The sequence below is a fragment of the Oncorhynchus mykiss genome, chromosome 10 (genome assembly GCF_057628025.1).
Source record: "Oncorhynchus mykiss isolate SJ-2025 chromosome 10, ASM5762802v1, whole genome shotgun sequence".
Classification (NCBI taxonomy): domain Eukaryota; kingdom Metazoa; phylum Chordata; class Actinopteri; order Salmoniformes; family Salmonidae; genus Oncorhynchus; species Oncorhynchus mykiss.
This window is the reverse complement of record NC_143031.1, coordinates 9,783,430-9,809,463: the sequence shown is the minus strand read 5'-3', so window position 1 is coordinate 9,809,463 and position 26,034 is coordinate 9,783,430. Positions and strand designations below refer to the sequence as shown.

General features: G+C 43.1%; 1 protein-coding gene across 1 annotated transcript; it reads left to right on the top strand.

Moving 5' to 3' along the window:
* The first annotated feature begins 21,995 nt into the window (after positions 1–21,995).
* LOC110533389 (early growth response protein 1) lies at positions 21,996–25,324 on the top strand. Its single transcript, XM_021617535.3, has 2 exons — positions 21,996–22,654; positions 22,985–25,324. Exons 1-2 carry the CDS (start codon positions 22,444–22,446, stop codon positions 24,343–24,345), a joined length of 1,572 nt encoding a protein of 523 aa, XP_021473210.2. The 5' UTR covers positions 21,996–22,443; the 3' UTR covers positions 24,346–25,324.
* The last annotated feature ends 710 nt before the right edge of the window (positions 25,325–26,034 follow it).

Genomic DNA, 26,034 nt, shown 5'->3' with positions numbered 1-26,034 from the left:
TCCCTGGACATGTTACATGTCTCTACAACACCATCCCTGGACATGTTACATGTAAGGACAACACCATCCCTGGACATGTTACATGTCTATACAACACCATTCCTGGACATGTTACATGTCTATACAACACCATCCCTGGACATGTTACATGTAAGGACAACACATTCCCTGGACATGTTACATGTCTCTACAACACCATCCCTGGACATGTTACATGTCTCTACAACACCATCCCTGGACATGTTACATGTAAGAACAACACCATCCCTGGACATGTTACATGTCTCTACAACACCATCCCTGGACATGTTACATGTCTCTACAACACCATCCCTGGACATGTTACATGTCTCTACAACACCATCCCTGGACATGTTACATGTCTCTACAACACCATCCCTGGACATGTTACATGTCTATACAACACCATCCCTGGACATGTTACATGTAAGGACAACACCATCCCTGGACATGTTACATGTAAGGACAACACCATCCCTGGACATGTTACATGCCTCTACAACACCATCCCTGGACATGTTACATGTCTCTACAACACCATCCCTGGACATGTTACATGTAAGGACAACACCATCCCTGGACATGTTACATGTCTCTACAACACCATCCCTGGACATGTTACATGTCTCTACAACACCATCCCTGGACATGTTACATGTCTCTACAACACTATCCCTGGACATGTTACATGTAAGGACAACACCATCCCTGGACATGTTACATGTCTATACAACACCATCCTGGACATGTTACATGTCTCTACAACACCATCCCTGGACATGTTACATGTCTATACAACACCATCCCTGGACATGTTACATGTCTCTACAACACCATCCCTGGACATGTTACATGTCTCTACAACACCATCCCTGGACATGTTACATGTCTCTACAACACCATCCCTGGACATGTTACATGTAAGGACAACACCATCCCTGGACATGTTACATGTCTATACAACACCATCCCTGGACATGTTACATGTAAGGACAACACCATCCCTGGACATGTTACATGTAAGGACAACACCATCCCTGGACATGTTACATGCCTCTACAACACCATCCCTGGACATGTTACATGTCTCTACAACACCATCCCTGGACATGTTACATGTAAGGACAACACCATCCCTGGACATGTTACATGTCTCTACAACACCATCCCTGGACATGTTACATGTCTCTACAACACCATCCCTGGACATGTTACATGTCTCTACAACACTATCCCTGGACATGTTACATGTAAGGACAACACCATCCCTGGACATGTTACATGTCTATACAACACCATCCTGGACATGTTACATGTCTCTACAACACCATCCCTGGACATGTTACATGTCTATACAACACCATCCCTGGACATGTTACATGTCTCTACAACACCATCCCTGGACATGTTACATGTCTCTACAACACCATCCCTGGACATGTTACATGTCTCTACAACACCATCCCTGGACATGTTACATGTAAGGACAACACCATCCCTGGACATGTTACATGTCTATACAACACCATCCTGGACATGTTACATGTCTCTACAACACCATCCCTGGACATGTTACATGTCTATACAACACCATCCCTGGACATGTTACATGTCTCTACAACACCATCCCTGGACATGTTACATGTCTATACAACACCATCCTGGACATGTTACATGTCTCTACAACACCATCCCTGGACATGTTACATGTCTCTACAACACCATCCCTGGACATGTTACATGTCTCTACAACACCATCCCTGGACATGTTACATGTCTCTACAACACCATCCCTGGACATGTTACATTTCTATACAACACCATCCCTGGACATGTTACATGTAAGGACAACACCATCCCTGGACATGTTACATGTCTCTACAACACCATCCCTGGACATGTTACATGTAAGGACAACACCATCCCTGGACATGTTACATGTAAGGACAACACCATCCCTGGACATGTTACATGTCTCTACAACACCATCCCTGGACATGTTACATGTCTCTACAACACCATCCCTGGACATGTTACATGTCTCTACAACACCATCCCTGGACATGTTACATGTCTCTACAACACCATCCCTGGACATGTTACATGTCTATACAACACCATCCCTGGACATGTTACATGTCTATACAACACCATCCCTGGACATGTTACATGTCTATTCAACACCATCCCTGGACATGTTACATGTCTCTACAACACCATCCCTGGACATGTTACATGTAAGGACAACACCATCCCTGGACATGTTACATGTCTCTACAACACCATCCCTGGACATGTTACATGTCTCTACAACACCATCCCTGGACATGTTACATGTCTCTACAACACCATCCCTGGACATGTTACATGTCTCTACAACACCATCCCTGGACATGTTACATGTCTATACAACACCATCCCTGGACATGTTACATGTCTCTACAACACCATCCCTGGACATGTTACATGTCTATACAACACCATCCCTGGACATGTTACATGTTACATGTCTCTACAACACCATCCCTGGACATGTTACATGTCTATACAACACCATCCCTGGACATGTTACATGTCTATACAACACCATCCCTGGACATGTTACATGTCTATACAACACCATCCCTGGACATGTTACATGTCTCTACAACACCATCCCTGGACATGTTACATGTCTATACAACACCATCCCTGGACATGTTACATGTCTATACAACACCATCCCTGGACATGTTACATGTCTATACAACACCATCCCTGGACATGTTACATGTCTCTAAAACACCATCCCTGGACATGTTACATGTCTCTACAACACCATCCCTGGACATGTTACATGTCTCTACAACACCATCCCTGGACATGTTACATGTCTATACAACACCATCCTGGACATGTTACATGTCTCTACAACACCATCCCTGGACATGTTACATGTCTCTACAACACTATCCCTGGACATGTTACATGTAAGGACAACACCATCCCTGGACATGTTACATGTCTATACAACACCATCCTGGACATGTTACATGTCTCTACAACACCATCCCTGGACATGTTACATGTCTATACAACACCATCCCTGGACATGTTACATGTCTCTACAACACCATCCCTGGACATGTTACATGTCTCTACAACACCATCCCTGGACATGTTACATGTCTCTACAACACCATCCCTGGACATGTTACATGTAAGGACAACACCATCCCTGGACATGTTACATGTCTATACAACACCATCCTGGACATGTTACATGTCTCTACAACACCATCCCTGGACATGTTACATGTCTATACAACACCATCCCTGGACATGTTACATGTCTCTACAACACCATCCCTGGACATGTTACATGTCTATACAACACCATCCTGGACATGTTACATGTCTCTACAACACCATCCCTGGACATGTTACATGTCTCTACAACACCATCCCTGGACATGTTACATGTCTCTACAACACCATCCCTGGACATGTTACATGTCTCTACAACACCATCCCTGGACATGTTACATTTCTATACAACACCATCCCTGGACATGTTACATGTAAGGACAACACCATCCCTGGACATGTTACATGTCTCTACAACACCATCCCTGGACATGTTACATGTAAGGACAACACCATCCCTGGACATGTTACATGTAAGGACAACACCATCCCTGGACATGTTACATGTCTCTACAACACCATCCCTGGACATGTTACATGTCTATACAACACCATCCCTGGACATGTTACATGTCTATACAACACCATCCCTGGACATGTTACATGTCTATTCAACACCATCCCTGGACATGTTACATGTCTCTACAACACCATCCCTGGACATGTTACATGTAAGGACAACACCATCCCTGGACATGTTACATGTCTCTACAACACCATCCCTGGACATGTTACATGTCTCTACAACACCATCCCTGGACATGTTACATGTCTCTACAACACCATCCCTGGACATGTTACATGTCTCTACAACACCATCCCTGGACATGTTACATGTCTATACAACACCATCCCTGGACATGTTACATGTCTCTACAACACCATCCCTGGACATGTTACATGTCTATACAACACCATCCCTGGACATGTTACATGTCTCTACAACACCATCCCTGGACATGTTACATGTCTCTACAACACCATCCCTGGACATGTTACATGTCTCTACAACACCATCCCTGGACATGGTACATGTAAGGACAACACCATCCCTGGACATGTTACATGTCTCTACAACACCATCCCTGGACATGTTACATGTCTCTAAAACACCATCCCTGAACATGTTACATGTCTATACAACACCATCCCTGGACATGTTACATGTAAGGACAACACCATCCCTGGACATGTTACATGTCTATACAACAACATCCCTGGACATGTTACATGTCTCTACAACACCATCCCTGGACATGTTACATGTCTCTACAACACCATCCCTGGACATGTTACATGTCTCTACAACACCATCCCTGGACATGTTACATGTCTCTACAACACCATCCCTGGACATGTTACATGTCTCTACAACACCATCCCTGGACATGTTACATGTAAGGACAACACCATCCCTGGACATGTTACATGTCTCTACAACACCATCCCTGGACATGTTACATGTCTCTACAACACCATCCCTGGACATGTTACATCCTTTTGAACAAACTCCTTCAAAGTGATATTTAGCCACTCTGAATCTTCATTATTATTGAAAAGAGGAAATCCAGATAATTGGTGACACTGGTGAGTCACGGAACATTGATAGTGGAATAAAAGGTCAAAGGTTTTAGTCATTTTTTCCCCCCATTTTTTTAATAATTAATTTCTCCAGATTTCTCTCATTATTTTGCATCACGCTCTACTTCTGATTGGCTCCAGGGGCGCAGTACTGCACCTATCCGGGGTATGTGACAATAAAACATACTGTATGTAGTATATTTAAGCAATAAGGCACCAGGGGGTGTGGTATATTGGCCATATACCACAAACCCCCAAGGTGCCTTAACGCTATTATAAACTGGTTACCAACGTAATTAGAACAAGTAACAATACATGTTTTGTCATACCCGTGGTATACTGCCTGATATAACATGGCTTTCAGCCAATCAGCACTCAGAGCTCGAACCACCCAGGTAATAAACACTGACATTAACCCAAACATTAAGAACACCTTCCTATTATTGAGTAGTTCAGTTCTCTGACACGAACCGGTGCACCTGGCACCTACTACCGTACCCCGTCAAATGCACTTCAGTCTTTTGTCTTGCCCATTCACCCTCTGAATGGCACACACACACACAATCCATGTCTCAACTGTCTCAAGTCTTAAAAATCCTTCTTTAACCTGTCTCCCCCCCCCCCCTTCATCAACACTTAAAGAAGTGGATTTAACCAGTGACATCAACAAGTATCATAGCTTCACCTGGATAGTCTATGTCACGGAAAGAGCAGGTGTTCATAATGTTTTGCACACTCAGTGTACATATAAATTAATCTGCAGAAATTCTGAATCCCTCAAAAAATAAAAAAATGACTGTGTCACTGGTTTCATTTAAAGCTTTAATGATGTTACGCTCAGTAAATCAATGGTTTCCATGTGGGATTCGGTAATGTTGCACAACCCAGTAGACTTGCTACATCTGTGCATTAGCTGCTTTCAGAGATGTGGTGAACACGTGAAGTACAATACAATTTAAACACATATACAAGGGTTAAATAAAAGACAATCATCATATCGACTTCTTTCCAAGACACGAAAAACAACACGATAGAAAATACTGAGGGTGTCATTGACGTTTAGCTCAGAGATCGTTTTTTTTTTTAACATACAGTAGGTGATCCACTTCATGGGAAAAGGCCAAGTTCGGCAAGGCTATCTCACATCGTGTGAGATCATTGTCTATCTACTCCACTCCCAGCAATTATTAACCCACATTAGAATTAAGGTTACATTACGACAAGCCACACTTACTGTTAAGACACCGCTAAAGATCTGATCTGACTTGTGGAAATGTGTGGGACTTACAAGCCAGAGTTTCAGGAGAGGGGTGCTGTGGTCGGGGTCAGGCCTAACTGTACACTTCAGGCCTGGTTTGAGTGGGCAGCTGGGGAACCAGTATGTGTCAGCGTCACACCTCAGCCCCACACATGTTCCAGTGCAGGCAGATGATTAAATCTGTACTGTAGCACAGGATTAATAGAGTTGGCTGTTGGCGAGGGAAAGTCAATGTCATTTCAGACTGAACTGTTTCTTCTCACGAAAACAATGAGAGTGGGCACCACAGGGTAAACACTGTTCACTGTTATACAGTTCAGAGACCAGCACTGTTGTTCTTGGCCAAACAACGGCTACAGTTACTGTGTTGCTATGTCTAAACTCACTGATAGTTTCTACATATTACATACAGGTTGACAATCAGACTACCACAACCCTCATTGATTTCCTAATAAACCATGTGACACTCTAAATACAGATGCAGTATGTACTGTATGCACTGTAATTTGCATCTTATAGAATACATTGAATTTGGAAAGTTCTCTCTGTGTCAGTATTCTAGAGCTTTCTGTTTTTATGCTTTGTGGGCGGGGTCAACTAAGACAAGTAGTCAAGCACCGCCCACTTCTCCCTGATCACACAGAACCATGGCATCCTGTAAACAACATCTTAATGTCAACGATATGTAGGCCACATTATCTAAGGATTTAAGACTTTTATCTCAGTGTGAAACTGCGATTGATCTTGAAAACACACATGGGGTGCGAGGTTGTTCAGAGTGAGGAAGGAGGAATCATAACTATAGGCCACACATGGCAATGCCATTTAGTCCAAACACACACGCACGCACGCACACACACACACGCACGCACGCACGCACGCAGGCAGGCACACACACACACACACACACACACACACACACACACACACACACACAGATGCTGTGTGCATGTTACTGTCACAGGAGGTTGGTGGCACCTTAATTGGTTAATGACTGGAGCAGAAAAAGTGGAATGGAATCAAATACATCAAACACATTGTTTCCATGGTTTCCATTGTTTCCAGGTGTTTGATGCCATTCCATTTGCTCCGTTCCAGACATTTTTTATGAGCCGTCCTCCCCTCAGCAGCCTCCTGTGGTTACTGTATACAGAAACACAATATTTACAGTTGGTCTATTCCTGTCGTTATATGAGGAATCGTTCAAGTTAAACCACAACTTGTTTTGCCCTGAGCCGTGTCACTTCCCTTGTGTTTTTCCCCATGCAGTGCACGGTACACACAGGAAGTATCGCAGCAGAAGAGTCCCTGTCACAGTTTCCACACTCTTCAGAAAACCACAGGGGGCTAAATGTGTCAGCCAACCACACCAATAACAGGATGATAGGGTCTCAAAATACAGTATCTATTATTCAACGCTCTTTCAGATATATTTACAGAACTGCTTTGATCATGTACTTGGTTACCCTTTGGTATGTGTTTCTGTATACTGTGACATAGGATAGTAGAGGCCCTGCAGTCATGCATAGCATACACGCACGCACGCACGCACGCGCGCGCGCACGCACGCACGCACACACACACACACACACCCATGCCTGCATTTCCACTTCGCCTATTCTGATAACATCTGTCTAGATCTTAAAAAATGTGAACTACGGCCATATTACAAACAACTAAAGTATTTTCTGCTGTAAGAAAACACACCAAAAAAAGGAATACAGCCTTTATTTCTCAGCTATGATGTGAATTCTTTGTGTCATGTGAAGTGTTGGGGGGGGGTTGAGGAATAGAACAACTTTCAGACTAGACAGACAAGTCTAGGAGCTGGGCAAGATGTGCGGTCTGCATGCCAGGAATTACTGGACCAAATGCTACCTAGAATGAGCACACACACACACACACACACACACACACACACACACACACACACACACACACACACACACACACACACACACACACACACACACACACACACACACACACACACACACGCACACACACACACACGCACACACATTGTATTCTTTCATTCTCCCAGCCTCCTTTTCTTTTATCTCTGAGTTCCTATTATATCCTATTATAACTGACATATACACAGCTCAAAAAGATAAAGGGAACACTTAAACAACACATTGTATTCTTTCATTCTCCCAGCCTCCTTTTCTTTTATCTCTGAGTTCCTATTATAACTGACATATATACTGCTCAAAAAAATAAAGGGAACACTTAAACAACACACTATATACACTGCTCAAAAAAATAAAGGGAACACTTAAACAACACACTATATACACTGCTCAAAAAAATAAAGGGAACACTTAAACAACACACTATATACACTGCTCAAAAAGATAAAGGGAACACTTAAACAACACACTCTATATATATATATATATATATATATACTGCTCAAAAAAATAAAGGGAACACTTAAACAACACACTATATACACAGCTCAAAAAAAATAAAGGGAACACTTAAACAACACACTATATACACTGCTCAAAAAAATAAAGGGAACACTTAAACAACACAATGTAACTCCAAGTCAATCACACTTCTGTGAAATCAAACTGTCCACTTAGGAAGCAACACTGATTGACAATAAATTTCACCTGTTGTGCAAATGGAATAGACAACAGGTGGAAATTATAGGCAATTTGCAAGACACCCCCAATAAAGGAGTGGCTCTGCAGGTGGTGACCACAGACCACTTCTCAGTTCCTATGCTTCCTGGCTGATGTTTTGGTCACTTTTGAATGCTGGCGGTGTGGTAGCATGAGACGGACTCTACAACCCACACAAGTGGCTCAGGTAGTGCAGCTCATCCAGGATGGCACATCAATGCAAGCTGTGGCAAGAAGGTTTGCTGTGTCTTATAGCGTAGTGTCCAGAGCATGGAGGTGCTACCAGGAGACAGGCCAGTACATCAGGAGACGTGGAGGAGGCCGTAGGAGGGCAACAACCCAGCAGCAGGACCGCTACCTCCGCCTTTGTGCAAGGAGGAGCAGGAGGAGCACTGCCAGAGCCCTGCAAAATGACCTCCAGCAGGCCACAAATGTGCATGTGTCTGTTCAAACGGTCAGAAACAGACTCCATGAGGGTGGTATGAGGGCCCGACGTCCACAGGTGGTGGTTGTGCTTACACCGTGACACCGTGCAGGACGTTTGGCATTTGCCAGAGAACACCAAGATTGGTAAATATGCCACTGGCGCCCTGTGCTCTTCACAGATGAAAGCAGGTTCACACTGAGCATGTGACAGACGTGAGAGTCTGGAGACACCGTGGAGAACGTTCTGCTGCCTGCAACATCCTCCAGCATGACCGGTTTGGCGGTGGGTCATTCATGGTGTGGGGTGGCATTTCTTTGGGGGGGCCGCACAGCCCTCCATGTGCTCGCCAGAGGTAGCCTGACTGCCATTAGGTACCGAGATGAGATCCTAAGACCCCTTGTGAGACCATACGCTGGTGCGATTGGCCCTGGGTTCCTCCTAGTGCAAGACAATGCTAGACCTCATGTGGCTGGAGTGTGTCAGCAGTTCCTGCAAGAGGGAGGCATTGATGCTATGGACTGGCCCGCCCGTTCCCCAGATCTGAATCCAATTGAGCACATCTGGGACATCATGTCTCGCTCCATCCACCAACGCCACGCTGCACCACAGACTGTCCAGTAGTTGGTGGATGCTTTAGTCCAGGTCTGGGAGGAGATCCCTCAGGAGACCATCCACCACCTCATTGAGCCTCATTTTGACTTGTTTTAAGGACATTACATCAAAGTTGGATCAGCCTGTAGTGTGGTTTTCCACTTTAATTTTGAGTGTGACTCCAAATCCAGACCTCCATGGGTTGATAAATTTGATTTCCATTGATAATTTTTGTGTGATTGATTTTGTTGTCAGCACATTCAACTATGTAAAGAAAAAAGTATTTAATAAGAATATTAAGAATATTTCATTCATTCAGATCTAGGATGTGTTATTTTAGTGTTCCCTTTATTTTTTTGAGCAGTGAATATATATAGACCCAGTGACCGACGCAGAGCTGGCCCTCAGTAGTAAAGCCTGTTATAACTAAAAAAAAATATATATATATATATATATATATATATATATAGACCCAGTGACCGATACAGAGCTGGCCCTCAGTAGTAAAGCCTATTAAAAGGAAAAGGGAAGAATGGAGAGGCTGAAAATAGAAAGAGTTATATCCTTCTACGTCTGAATGGGGGTCTGTGAAAACAGCCAATTGTAGCTGGGAACTGTTGTTGACTGCCTCACCCCTTCTGTGGGCTCATTAGCATTCCTCACCACTTCTGTGGGCTCCTTACCCTTCCTCACCACTGCTGTGGGCTCCTTAGCCTTCCTCACCACTGCTGTGGGCTCCTTAGCCTTCCTCACCACTTCTGTGGGCTCATTAGCCTTTCTCACCACCTCTGTGGGCTCATTAGCCTTCCTCACCACTTCTGTGGGCTCATGAGCATTCCTCACCACTTCTGTGGGCTCATTAGCCTTTCTCACCAATTCTGTGGGCTCATTAGCCTTCCTCCGATGTGGAACGATCCACCGGGCTCTCAACTGGGCCTGACACACATGAGCACTGTAAAACTCAGACAGCTGAGCGATCACCAACTTATTAACTAACCTTATAGCTATTCGGGGGGCGGCAGGTTAGCCCAGTGGTTAGAGCGTTGGACTAGTAACCCACTGTTCCTAGATATAAAGTAAAAATATAAAATAAATAAATAAATACATTCTAAAGTCAGAACACAGACGTCCTTTGATTCAAGGGCATTGCTAAGAATAATAACACCAATTGAAATAGGATACAGATAAATATGAATGGGAGTATGCAGACACTCCCACGATATCAATAGAAATCAAGGAGATAGTGTGACAACACGCTGGACTCATAATAAATAAATAACTATGTGAAGTAGTAGCACTGTGCAGTAGACTAGTCTTTACATCTAGATTCAGAGTAGTGTTATGTTGACCATCAATCAGTCCTGGCCTGGAGGGGAACTGCTGTACAGTAGAGAGGCCCGACTGACCGCATGCCAATGGCTAACTTACTGATATACAGTAAGCCCTGGTCTGTGTGATTCACTGAGGACCGTGCACGGGCAGCTCATCTACATTATGGCCCTCTTGGAAGAGCTCCAGTACGCTGTCCCTCTCTAGCAAATCACATGGTCTTTACTAGGCCTGTTTAATGACAAACAATGGGGAGTTATTTCCTTATTGATGTGAATAGCACTTATCCAGTCAGACATCCTCTGAATAGGACCAGTAATAATCAGGAGTGATAATCAGGCTCCCTTTGTCACAAGGCTTTTCTGATCTTAACTTTGTGAATAATATGTGAATTTACATTTTGACTTTTTGGTTTCACTCTGTGTGTTCTTTCCTAGAAATAGATCAATCATTGACAACTCAGTATGAATAAAGAAAGAACACAATAGGTACAATTGTTCATCCAAGGGCATGTTGGTCCATAATTAATTAAAATCAACATAAAGCTCAAATTGATTAAGTGGAAGTCTATACATCTTATTCTCCTACAGCACAGCAACCACTCCTTCTACTCCAATAAGTGTCTGTTTGTTTCCTGGAATAGTCATTACATTAATTTCAAAAAGACTACAAAAGACAAGGCAGAAAGATCACTCGATCAGCATTGGGAGATTACATCTGTTGAGAACTATAACACTCAAGAGATGTGTAATGTGAAAGCTCAGTTGTGGGTGATAGAACGAAAGGGAAAAGGCTGTGCTCATACATTTGACTCTGGTCTGGTATTCCGCTGTGACAACACGGAGAGCAGGAAACATCATCACTTCCTGTTTTGTGAACTCTGGTACAATGTAAAACGTTAAGACGAAATGTGATGCAGATTATCTCAGATGGAACCCCTTCCCCCCGCTGCCCCGTTAGACTGTATCTTGTCACGTCTATTCTCTTTTTAGAAATGCTCCATAATGACCAATAATGTGTCATGTTTGCAATTATCCTTAATGATCATCATTGTGCAGGGAACTTATTTACGAGGGCTTATTTATGATGAGTTCAAAATAGATTTCTATTAAGAAAAATACCCTGATCATATGACGTGGATACCATGGAGACTGGTAATGCTCCCTACTTTGGTAACCATTTGGTGATTATATAGGCCTGCCGAGTTCTGTCTAAGGTCTTCGAAAGCCAAGTTAACAAACAGATCACCGACCATTTTGAATACCATCGTACCTTCTCCGCTATGCAATCTGGTTTCCGAGCTGGTCATGGGTGCACCTCAGCCACGCTCAAGGTCCTAAACAATATCATAACCGCCATTGATAAAAGACAATACTGTGCAGTCGCATTCATCGACCTGACAAGGCTTTCGACTCTGTCAATCATCACATTCTTATCGGCAGACTCAACTTGATTTCTCAAATGACTGCCTCGCCTGGTTCACCAACTACTTCTCAGACAGAGTTCAGTGTGTCAAATAGGAGGGCCTGTTGTCCGGACCTCTGGCAGTGTCTATGGGGGTGCCACAGGGTTCAATTCTCGGGCCGACTCTTCTCTCTGTATACACCAATGATGTCGCTCTTGCTGCTGGTGATTCTCTGATCCACCTCTATGCAGACGACACCATTCTGTATACCTCTGGCCCTTCTTTGGACACTGTGTTAACAAACCTCCAGATGAGCTTCAATGCCATACAACACTCCTTCAGTGGCCTCCAACTGCTCTTAAATGCAAGTAAAATTAAATGCATGCTTTTCAACCGATTGCTGCCTGCACCTGCCCACCCGTCCAGCATCACTACTCTGGATGGTTCTGACTAAGAATATGTGGACAACTACAAATATCTGGGTTTCTGGTTAGACTGTAAACTCTTGTTCCAGACTCACATTAAGCATCTCCAATCCAAAAAGTAAATCTAGAATTGGCTTCCTATTTCGCAACAAAGCATCCTTCACAAATGCTGCCAAACATACCCTTGTAAAACTGACCATCCTACCGATCCTTGACTTCGGCAATGTCATTTACAAAATAGCCTCCAACTCTCTACTCAGCAAATTGGATGCAGTCTATCACAGTGCCATCCGTTCTGTCACCAAAGCCCCATATACTAGCCACCACCGCGACCTGTATGCTCTCGTTGGCTGGCCCTCGCTTCATATTTGTTGCCAAACCCACTGGCTCCAGGTCATCTATAAGTCTTTGCTAGGTAAAGCCCCGCCTTATCTCAGCTCACTGGTCACCATAGCAGCACCCACTCGTAGCACACGCTACAGCAAGTATATTTCACTGGTAACCCCCAAAGCCTTTTCCTCCTTTGGCTGCCTTTCCTTCCAGTTCTCTGCTGCCAATGACTGGAACAAATTGCAAAAATCCCTGAAGCCAGAGACTCATATCTCCCTCACTAACTTTAAGCATCAGCTGTCAGAGCAGCTCACAGATCATTTCACCTGTACATAGCCCATCTGTAAATAGCCCATCCAACTACCTCATCCCCATATAAAATTTTGCTCCTTTGCACTCCAGTATTTCTACTTGCACATTCATCTTCTGCACATCTATCACTCCAGTGTTTAATTGCTAAATTGTAATTACTTCGCCACTACGGCCTATGTATTGCCTTACCTCCCTAATCTTACCTCATTTGTACACACTGTATATATATTTTTTCTATTGTGTTATTGACTGTACACTTGTTTATTCCATGTGTAACTCCGTGGTGTTGTTTGTGTCGCACTGCTTTGCTTTATCTTGGCCAGGTCGCAGTTGTAAATGAGACCTTGTTCTCAGCTAGTCTACCTGGTTAAATAAAGGTGAAATAAAAATAAAATAAAAAACTTGCTCAGTGAATCGACCTCAGTGCATTTTTAATATAGTACGGTTTCTGCCAACATGGTGACATCCTGTAGATGAGCCAATGCAAACACACTAGACACTTGACTAGTCTGACTGATGTTCATGTGTTTTACGTAGAGCTGCAGAAGATGGAGAGCCGAGAGTGAGCCTGCAACAGGGAGAAGTCCTGTCAGCGAGGGAAAGCTCTCCTCTCTCTCTTATCTGCTGCACTTTATGGGCCGTTGCCATGGGGACACAATGATGCTAAGGAGAGGGAGGGAAGGGTTTCCCGCCTCCGCCCAAACCAAAAGAGGAAAATACCACAACAATTTACTGGTCTTAAGCAATGATGTACCACCCCTGTATGTATTTTAAACTTGCATCTTCCCTTACTCCCATCTCTTATCTGAAATACTGGCCTGCATGATTTAACTTCACATTATATCAAATCAAAGTTTATTGGTTGCATACACAGTTTTACAGATGTTAGGTGCAGCGAAATGGTTATGTTTTTAGCTCCAACATTGCAGGAATATCTAGCAATACAATAACAATGCACACATAATCTAAAAGTTACAAAAAATAACAAGAAATTAAGACATATCAGAATTAGCCATATCAGAGTCCGGAATATACATAAATATATATGAATGTGAATGGTGTGTATTGACCAATGATGTATATAAACCCTTGCAGATTCTCTGTATTGGCCATTGAGAGGCTTTGAAGCCACCGGTCGGCCATATTGGTACTCCCCAGTAGGAGCAGTACTCCATAGTAATGAATGGAATTCTATTGTATTTCAAGTAAATGTTTCAAGGACAAAATGACATGTATTTAAAGCTGCAATATGTAACTTTTTGGGCGACTCAACCAAATTCACATAGAAATGTGTGTTATAGATCTGTCATTTTCATTGAAAGCAAGTCTAATAAGTGGTAGATTGGTTCTACTGTACGTGTGCCATTTCTATGCTTCCCATTTTGGTATTGTGGCTTTTACTTTTGGTTTTGCACACCAGCTTCAAACAGCTGAAAATACAATATTTTTGGTAATGGAAAATATATTTAGATGGTACAATGATTCTATACACTATACTATACCATACATAAACTGAAATTAGGCAAACTATTCACATTTTTGCAGCCAGGAAACGGTGGAGTGATTGGCTATAACCAATAGTGCAAAAAAGGTTATGTTTTCACCTTCTAGACGTTGAACAGGGTATGGCTCGGATGGCTGAAGTCCTTGATGATCTTCTTGGCCTTTCTGTGACACTGAGTGCTGTAGATGTCCTGGAGGGAACTTAATAGATTATTACTGTTCAGAAAACTATCAGAAACCTATTGCATCGCCAAAATGCTGTACATTTACTCACATACAAAGAATTCGGAAAGTATTCAGACCCCTTGACTTTTTTCACATTTTGTTACGTTACAGCCCTATTCGAAAATGAATAAAATAAAATGATCATCAATTTACACACAATACCCCATAATGACATCACAATACCCCATAATGACATCACAATACCCCATAATGACATCACAATACCCCATAATGACAAAGTGAAAACAGGGTTTTAGATTTTTTTTGCAAATGTATTACAAATAAAAACAGAAATACCTTATTTACATAAGTATTCAGACCCTTTACTATTAGACTTGAGCTCAGGTGCATCCTTTTTCCATTGATCACCCTTGAGATGTTTCTACAAGTTGATTGGAGTTCACCTGTTGTAAATGCAAATGATTGGACATGATTTGGAAAGGCACACACCTGTCTATAAGGTCCCACAGTTGACAGTGCATGTCAGAGCAAAAACCAAGTCATGAGGTCGAAGGAATTGTTTGTCAAGAGCTCCAAGACAGGATTGTGTCGAGACACAGATCTGGGGAAGGGTACCAAAACAGTGGCCTCCATCATTCTTAAATGGAAGAACTACCAAGAAGACTTCCTAGAGCTGGCTGCCTGGCCAAACTGAGCAATCAGGGGACAAGGGCCTTAATCAGGGAGGTGACCAAGAACCCAATGGTCAATATGACAAAGCTCCCAAAGTCCTCTGTGGAGATGGGAGAACCTTCCAGAAGGACAACCATCTCTGCAGCACTCCACCTATCAGGCCTTTATGGTAGAGTGGCCAGACGGAAGCCACTCCTCAGTAAAAGGCGCATGGCAGTCCGCTTTGAGTTTGCCAAAAGGCACCTAAAGGACTCTCAAACCATGAGAAACAATATTCTCTGGTCTGATGAAAACAAGATTGAACTCTTTGGCCTGAATGCCAAGCGTCACATCTGGAAGAAACCTGGCACCATCCCTACGGTGAAGCATGGTGGTGGCAGCATCATGCTGTGGGGATGTTTTTCAGCGGCAGGGACTGGGAGACTAGTCAGGATCAAGGGGAAAGATGAATGGAGCAAAGTACAGAGAGATCCCTGATGAAAACCTGCTCCAGAGTGCTCAGGACCTCAGACTGGGCAAAGGTTCACCTTTCATCAGGACAACGACCCTAAGCACACAGCCAAGACAACACAGAAGTGGCTGCGGGACAAGTCTCTGAATGTCCTTGAGTGGCCCAGCCAGAGCCCGGACATGAGCCCGATCGAACATCTCTGGAGAGACCTGAAAATAGCTGTGCAGCGACGCTCTCCATCCAACCTGACAGAGCCTGAGATGATCTGCAGAGAAGAATGGGAGAAACTCCCCAAATACAGGTGTGCCAACCTTGTAGTGTCATACCCAAGAAGACTTGAGGCTGTAATCACTGCCAAAGGTGCTTCAACAAAGTACTGAGGATAGGGTCTGAATATTTATGTAAATGTTATATTTCCGTTTTTTTATTTTTTTTTATACATTTGCAAAAATGTATAAAACCTGTTTTTGCTTTGTCATTATGAGGTATTGTGTGTAGATTGATGAGGGGTAAAAAAAACTATTTAATCCATTTTAGAACTCCAGAGGCTGTATAGACTAATGGCTGACAGACCGGATAGACTAATGCTTGAGAGTGAATCCCTGGACTGGACCCGAGTCAGAAAGTAGGACAGATGACATAACAACCTTTGGGTTAGGGTTATTGTGCACAGCGCATTTGGGCGGAAGTGTCTAGGAACGAGATTAGTCACGTAGCAGCCTACTGCAGAAACACTAACCTATTAGTCCAGCAGATATACCCAAATATATCCAAGATCATGCACTTCATGATAAAAGTATCAAACTTGGTACATTATTACTAGATACTTTAAGGAACATTTTAAAGATTGGAGGCAGTCTGGAAAACTTGTCAGTCAACCAGGGTGGCCATTTTAATAAAATGGCTGCCATTCAGATTTTCTTTTAGAAGAAAATAGGGTAAAATAATTTCAAACAAAATCAAAATTACTTTTTAATGTTATCTACCCACTAAATAAACATTAATTGGGGTTCATATTGAGGTCATTTTGATGATAGCCCAGCTACTAATCTAAAAAAAAAATGGCATGTCTTAAGAAGTATTTTTTGGCTATAGTGCTTCCAGAGGCAGTTTGGAACTCGGTAGCGGGTGATGCAACTGAGGACAGAAGATTTTTACACACTAAATGCTTCAGCACTCGGTGGTCCCGTTCTCTGTGCGCTTGTGCGGTCTACCACTTTGTGGCTGAGCCTAGACGTTTCCACTTCACCATAACAGCACTTACTGTTGACTGGGACAGCTTTAGCAGGGCAGAAATTTTACGAACGGACTTGTTGGAAATGTGACATCATATGATGGTGCCACGTTGAAAGTAAATGAGTTCTTAAGTAAGGCCAGTCTACTGCCAATGTTTGTCTATGGAGATTGCATGGCTGTGTGTTTAATTTTATACACCTGTTTTATACAACAACGGGTGTGGCTGAAATAGTAGAATGCGCTAATTTGAAGGGATGTCCACATACTTTTGTATATATACAGTAGTGTATGATATTCTGTTTTGTGTCAATTTTAAGAAATGTGACAGGAAACCTGCCCTGTACACTCTTAGAAAAAGGGTTCCAGGTAGAAGTATTTGTAAAGTGTTCTAGATGGAACTCAAAAAGGGTTCTACCTGGAACCAAAAGGGTTCTACCTGGAACCAAAAGGGTTCTACCTGGAACCAAAAATGGTTCTTCAAAGGGTTCTCCTGTGGGGACAGCCGAAGAACACTTTTAGATAATTTTTTTTCTAAGTGTACACATCACTTTAGGTAAAATCCCATAGGAATGCATTACGTCAAGCAGAAAGACTGGTAACCCATGATAACAAAATGTTTTTATGATGAGAACTTTCAGCCTTCACAAGTAATGAAAAGTCTAAATAAAGTTAGTTAGCTATAGCGTCATTTCAGATTTAACCTATCAGTGCTGTAGTGTTATTTTGGGGGATTCCAGAGAGCAAAATAATGAATTTCATTTCTCAATCAATGTTTGCGCTGTACCTACTGAATAATATCATTTGATATGCATAAAATGCATCATCCAAATGCAGTATCTGCATATGCCTACACATATTGACAAAGACATGTTTGTATTTTTAATTCCCTCAAACACCAAATTAGGCCTACATAATTTCAAAATATGCCATCAAGCACTTTCAATTGAAAAATTATAATTCTTCTTGTTTTACGGGTGAAACGTCCAAGCTGGATCTGAATGGCCAACCAAAACCAATTGATATCACTCAGTTTCATGGGAATATGCAATTAAATCTGCTTGAGTGATAGTAACTCCTCTTTGTGTGTGAATTTCAGAGCAGATGATGTTAACAAGCTACAGACGACCTGAATTGTTTCCAACAAAGCACATCGATCCTATGGCGCATGCCGCATCATGAGAAAAAAAACATTACCATTTAGCACAATCATCATTAAATCTCATACGAAATTATGTGGCAGACCGCTACTCCGGAGCCAATCAGATCCCTAGGGCGATATTGGGCAGGATTCACATAACCATATCTGCATAAATAATTGTTTTATTCTTTATTTAACTAGGCAAGTCAGTTAAGAACAAATTCTTATTTTCAATGACGGCCTAGGAACAGTGGCCTCTCTGATCCTATGCATGCCTGTTCAGGGGCAGAACAACAGATTTGTACCTTGTCAGCTCGGGGATATGAACTTGCAACCTTTCGGTTACTAGTCTAACGAGGGGGTCTGGAGAACACAATAAGTATGCTATATAAATTTATTTTTAAAAATATTTTGTATAAAAGTGGTGAAAAAGTGTCCCTAAATTTCATCCAAATGTTCAGTATTTTACATTTATTAACCACTTAAAACTGTGAAATTAGTTTTCTTTAAAGTCTACAGATTGCAATGATAAATGGACAAAATCTGTGATGGCACTACAGCCAAAACTACTTCTTTATACATGCCCTAGCCATGTGACATTTGGTGGGTCTATCACAAAGTCCACAGTTTGTTCGCGTAGCCACTGAAATATGGTCAAAAGAATCTCAATATGACCTTAATAGTTAAGGTCTTAAGAGTACTTTATAATCAGAATTACTGTCTATATCGTCTGTGGTGTTTATTTAGTGGGTATGTAACAGTTTAACTATCGTCCCGGGCTCGAACCAGGGACCCTCTACACACACCGACAACAGTTACCCACGAAGCATCGTTACACATCGCGCCACAAAAGCCACGGCCCTTGCAGAGCAAGGGGAACAACTACTTCAGGTCTCAGCGCGAGTGACGTCACCGATTGAAACGCTATTAGCGCGCACCACCGCTAACTAGCTAGCCATTTTACATCGGTTACAGGTACACAACATTAAAAAGTCATTTTGATATTGTTTTAAATTATTTTACTCTATTTATCCTAATAGAAAGTCTGAATGGTGAACATTTTAATAAAATGGTTGACTGAAAGGCTTTCAGGACTGCACTCAATCTTTAAAATGTTCCTTAAGGTATCAATTATTAGTGTACCAAGTTTGATACTTTTATCATAAAGTGCACGATTATTTCACCTATCCACTGGACTACATGGGAAGACTTATGCCAGACTCTAACTTCTTTCTCTTTTCATGCAGTCAAAAAACATTTGATGGCATTAGAAGAGATGTGACCGCTTTGTTTTGGCCTATTTTCCCATCGCAAACACAAAATCAAGGAAGTCTGCCAGAAACCTCTGACCCAGATAAACAGATTGAAATAGGGAGCATGCTCAGTTGAGACATCGCTGGTCGAAGGCTTTATTGCGCCCTCGGTTTGACTTCAGAGAACCGCCATAGAAAACAAAACAGAGGCAGAACAGAACAGATCTCTATCGGATCGATCACTGTTACTTGTGTTTAAAAATAAAACAATTTTACTCACATATTATCCTAAAGATTGCAGTAAAGTTATATTGAGCTCTTCATAATTCTTCCACTGTTTGAGCTACAAACGCGGGGCAATCCCCAGCACCACTTTCTCACCTAATCAGCATATTGCTGCTCCCATGCAACAGTAGATAGTATCTAATAAATGGATAGTGCCGAGTAAGGGACTCTCGTGTATTGAACAAGAAAAACCCCTCTGCAATAGAGTAGGATTTGGCACCCAATAGCGTACATAAAGAAAGCTTATGCGATCACAGGTTTAGTGATATACTGTACTGTATAATTAAATATTTTGTGCATCCTACAAATCTGCCATGAACAATTTAATGTAATACGATTTGATTTGGGGACAAAGTGCCCAAGAATAGAATAAGCCACCTGATTTGCGCAAAACATCTTGCACCACCTTGTACATCTCACAATGCATATTTCATTGAGTGAGTCTTCCTAAAAATATGTTGACATTTTGTGGAAGGAAATGTTTCTGCGGCCATTTAAATAAATTGACACATTTTACTTCTTAAAGTTTAGATTACATATCATTGACCTGTCACCGAGCCGCGTGAAATGTCTTTGTGTTGTGATCTATTGCATTACGCTGCTGCTACTCTCTGTTTATCATATATGCATAGTCACTTTACCAGTGCTCCAGCACATTGGCTAACCGGGCTGTCTGCATTGTGTCCCACCACCCGCCAACCCCTCTTTTACGCTACTGCTACGCTCTGTTCATCATATATGCATAGTCACTTTAACCATGTCTACATGTACATACTACCTCAATCAGCCTGACTAACCGGTGTCTGTATGTAGCCTCGCTACTGTTATAGCCTCGCTACTGTATATAGCCTGTCTTTTTACTGTTGTTTTATTTCTTTACCTACCTATTGTATACCTAATAATTTTTTTGCACTATTGGTTAGAGCCTGGAAGTAAACATTTCACTGTAAGGTGACCTGTTGTATTCAGTGCACATGACAAATAAACTTTGATTTGATTACAACAATTCTTTATTTTTAAAAGTAGTCTATTTACAATAATTCTCACTAGCATAGTTTTAATGGCCCCTTGGAATGTATGTGCATCAAATGCCACTCAACATTTCGAGACATTGACTGTATGTTTGTTTATTCCATGTGTAACTCTGTGTTGTTGTTTGTGTTGCACTGCTTTGCTTTATCTTGGCCAGGTCCCAGTTGTAAATGAGAACTTGTTCTCAACTAGCCTACCTGGTTAAATAAAGCTGAAATAAATAAATAAACAAATAAAATCAGCATTGCTTTGGGTGCAGACATGAGTTATTTCCTCAAAACTTGCTGGATCTGAGCAGGTCTCGCACATTTATTGCCGAGCTCTGCTCAGTTTAGTATTACCCCCCCTCCCCGGGAAAATCCTAATAAGGACAAGGAAGTGGAAACCCACCGGAACTGATCCTTGTGAAGGCAAGACCTTATATGGCATGTCGTGGCTGGGGTTTCCGGCAATGGCGGTGCGCTGCATAGATAGGACGTGTGCATTTACTCCGAAAACCACGGCAAAGCAGCAGCTACCGTCGTGTATTTCTAAATTTAAACTATTTTTGTTATAATATGCACCGTGTGAAATCTATGAATATTGCAGAATATGTTGATAAACAGTCTCCAGCTCTCCCCATTTACTCCGACAAGCCTTCGGTGTCCTCAACTGCTCTGTCTAAATATGGTCTTCCTCCTGTCCTTATTTGGACATCTACGTCACGGCAAGAGGCTTTATAAAGTGGTGGGAATCCTCAGCCTAGTGAAACAGCCCTCGGAGTTTAACAGAGCCCATGTCAGTACAGAGCAGGAAGCACCGTAGTACGTTAGCGAAATTATTCGTACCAAACACGTGAACTAAAAGCGAAAAAGTTCATCAAAAGGGAAAACACAACAACTACACATTTCTTTATTACAAATCGGGATAACTAGAAGAAGAAAAAAATGTTTTAATTCCTACCGTTATGGGAATGAATGAACCACAAGATCGTTATTGAAGACTGGGAACTTTTGCGAAATTGAATGCAGCAAAGTCTTGCAGATCTTACAGCATTGGATTCCTCAGACCATCCTCCTCAACAAGAGCAGCAGCAGCATATTCAGCTGGCTGGTAATCTCCTCTCACCTGAGACAAAAAGCTGCAGCGTCAGCTGCGTCTCCACCTCCTCTGTTTCTCCATACAGTCAGAGCACCGGCAGCACAGCACCATGGCTGCAGCCAAGACAGAGATGCTCCCCTCAGCCCTGCAGATCTCAGACCCACTGGGCTTCTCCTACTCTCCCATGGACAGCTACCCCAAGCTGGAGGAGATGATGTTGCTCCACTCAACAGGGACCCCCTTCCTGACTGCCTCTGCACCAGACGGTGTAGGCTTTGGTACCGGGGAGCCAGGAGACTCATACAACCATCTGACTGGAGGTAAGGGCTGCTCCAACTCCTAACTCTTTATGGTTTTATACATGGCAATGCGCATAATTAATGAGGTTGCATTTCAGTTCTGACATAGCCTGCAGTCTATGCAAAAACATAGGAATAAGCTAAGAGGTTTTAATAAATAATAAATAGCTTTACAAAATAATTATTACTATTATAGCGCTTAGAGCTATACTGGTATTTATTTTTTTGATGATTTAAATGATCTTGTAGTGTGTCAGCATTTGCTCCTAGTAACGTGATGTGGGGTGGGGGGGTCTGCCATCTGTAGAAAATGTCAATGTTATGTTTAACGCTCGCTGTTTGTTGTTTCAGATACATTGCATGATATCTCTATCGGCTGTGAGAAGTCTCTCATGGAGCAGACCTACTCAACCCCTCGCCTGCCTTCCGTCTCCTACACAGGGAGGTTCACCCTGGAGCCTGCAACCAGTTGCAGCAACAGCCTGTGGCCAGAGCCATTATACAGCCTGGTCAGTGGGCTAATGGGCATGTCCCAACCACCCACCTCAGCTGCCCCATGCTCATCTGCTGCTCCGGTCAGCTCCTCCTCCCACACCGTGAGCTGGCCCGTCCAAATCGGCGACACCAGCACCACCTACTGCAGCGTCAGCCCTGACCTCTTCCCTGACTCCAACCAGTCCTTTCCCAGCCCCTCAAACAGCTCAGTCCAGTACCCACCACCCGCCTACCCCAGCAGCAAGACATGCTCCCCCAACATGTCTCTGCCCATGATACCAGACTATCTATTTCCTCAGCAGCAGGGTGAGATCAGCTTGCTGCCCCCTGACCAGAAGCCTTTCCAGTGTCAGAGCATCCAGCAGCAGCTCTCCCTCACGCCCCTCTCCACCATCAAGGCTTTCGCCACACAGACTGGTTCTCAGGACCTGAAGGGCTCCTACCAGTCTCAGCTGGTGAAGCCTGGCTCTCAGGACCTGAAGGGCTCCTCCTACCAGTCTCAGCTGGTGAAGCCCAGCCGCATGCGCAAGTACCCCAACCGCCAGTGCAAGACTCCGCCTCACGAGCGGCCCTACGCCTGCCCCGTGGAAACGTGCGTCCGCCGATTCTCCCGTTCAGACGAGCTGACACGCCACATCCGCATCCACACGGGCCAGAAGCCCTTCCAGTGCCGCATCTGCATGCGCAACTTCAGCCGCAGTGACCACCTGACCACGCACATCCGCACGCACACGGGCGAGAAGCCCTTCCCCTGCGACATCTGCGGCCGCAAGTTTGCCCGCAGCGATGAACGAAAACGGCACACCAAGATCCACTTGAGGCAGAAGGACAAGAAGGTGGAGAAGGCAGGGTCCGCCCCCATGGCCATCCCTTCCCCAGTCTCAGGGTACTCCTCCCCCTCCACATCATACCCCTCTCCCAGCTCCTCATACCCCTCCCCAGTGCCGTCCTCATACCCCTCCCCAGTGCCGTCCTCATACCCCTCCCCAGTGCCGTCCTCATACCCCTCCCCAGTGCCCTCCTGCTACTCCTCCCCGGTGCACAGCTCCTATGGCTCCCCATCAGTCAACACCATGTACTCCTCAGCCTCCAGTACATTTCAAACGCACGTATCCACCTCGTACGGTTCCCCCACAAACATTTACAGCTCCCCTGTGGGCACTCCTCAGTCAGACCTGCAGTCCACCCTCTCTCCAAAGAACATTGACATCTACTAAGACTTTCATATCTTTACTTATCATTTATTTCTGTTTGAAAAGAACAAGCAAACATTGTTACCTTTTCGAAGGCACTTTTTCTCCCCCTGTGTTCATACAGCACTTAATGATCATGAAACGTATCCTATAGCGACAGAGGATGGAAAGGGAACGGTTTCTCTCTTCAACTCAACCCCAGTACTTCAACGAGCCTTCTGATATGTAGAGAGCAAAGGATATTAGGATTTTGGTGGGACTTTTTGATACTGACAGCCTGAAATTCAAAAATACGCAGACCGCACCGTGTATCAGTGTATCTGTGTCTTTTTTGACTTTGTAGATGATTGTTCTTTACATGGTATCATGGGAACTTGTTGGCACCATGTTTCTCTGAATACGTTTTCTCGTATGTAGTAACAATGGTGAAACCACATTTTATCGGAGAAGTACTCGAGCATGTTTACTGTAAGACACATTTGTTTCTATTGCTTTGTATATTACCCATTGGTACTCTCTTCCCTGTTCCTTTTTTCAACATGGATTCATGAAAAAAATAATTTTTCATTATTAACATTTTTTTGTGCCTTTTGGTGAAGCTCAGCAAACTAAACTCTGTTTTGTGATTTGGATGCGTTGCATCTGAAGTAGCCTTAGAATGGGAAGTGTATTCGTCACGGATTGTAAGGGATGATTTGGAGGGAACCGAGGTCATCGCTTACACAAGAATATAAGTGAAAAAAATATATATATTTTTATAATTGAAAGCGTAAATATGTACATATTCAGCAGTCAAAACGTTGTTACCTACTGAGTAGGCATGGGATTTTTGCATGTTATTTACATGCAGTTCATTATTTTGTGGTCAGTTGTAATTGTAAAACCAAGTGACTGTTTTTGGTTTCTAAAGACATTGAATGCGCTTTGCTGCCAAGGATATTGGTGTACATGATATCCTTTAAGAAAAGGGATATTAATAAAATATCAATATATTATGATAAAATGGAGTTTGTATTCAAATGTTCTATATCAATAGTTGCCTAATTTTAGCAGAGACGTACACTCAAATTAAACCTCCAAAAGCACACATTAATAGTATTTGTTGAAAAGAAAATAATGTAATTTAAACTGAGCAAATGCACATTAGTCCAGAATATGGTATTTTATGTCCAATACCACTAGATAATTTATAGAGCAGAAGCAGCGTAGTGGCGACCCTCTTCTCCTCCCTCGCTATCTGAGAGGAGTCCGACTGAGTGTTGTCGTGATGTGTGCTTCTTCTTCTCCTCCCTCGCTATCTGAGAGGAGTCCGACTGAGTGTTGTCGTGATGTGTGCTTCCCTGACGCTGGCTGTATCCCAAATGGCACCATATTCCCCAGGGCCCTGGTCAAAAGTAAGTAGTGTGATATACACAGTGCACAAAACATTAAGAACACCGGCTCTTTCCATGACATAGACTGACCAGGTCAATCCAGGTGAAAGCTATGATCCCTTATTGATGTCACTTGTTAAATCCACTTCAATCAGTGTAGATGAAGGGGAGGAGACGGGGTTAAAGAAGGATTTTTTTAAACCTTGAGACAATTGAGACATGGATTTTGTATGTGTGCCATTCAGATGTTGAATGGGGAAAGACAGATTTCCGTGCCTTTGAACAGAGTACGGTAGTAGGTGCCAGGTGCAACGCTGCTGGGAACTGCAACACTGCTTAG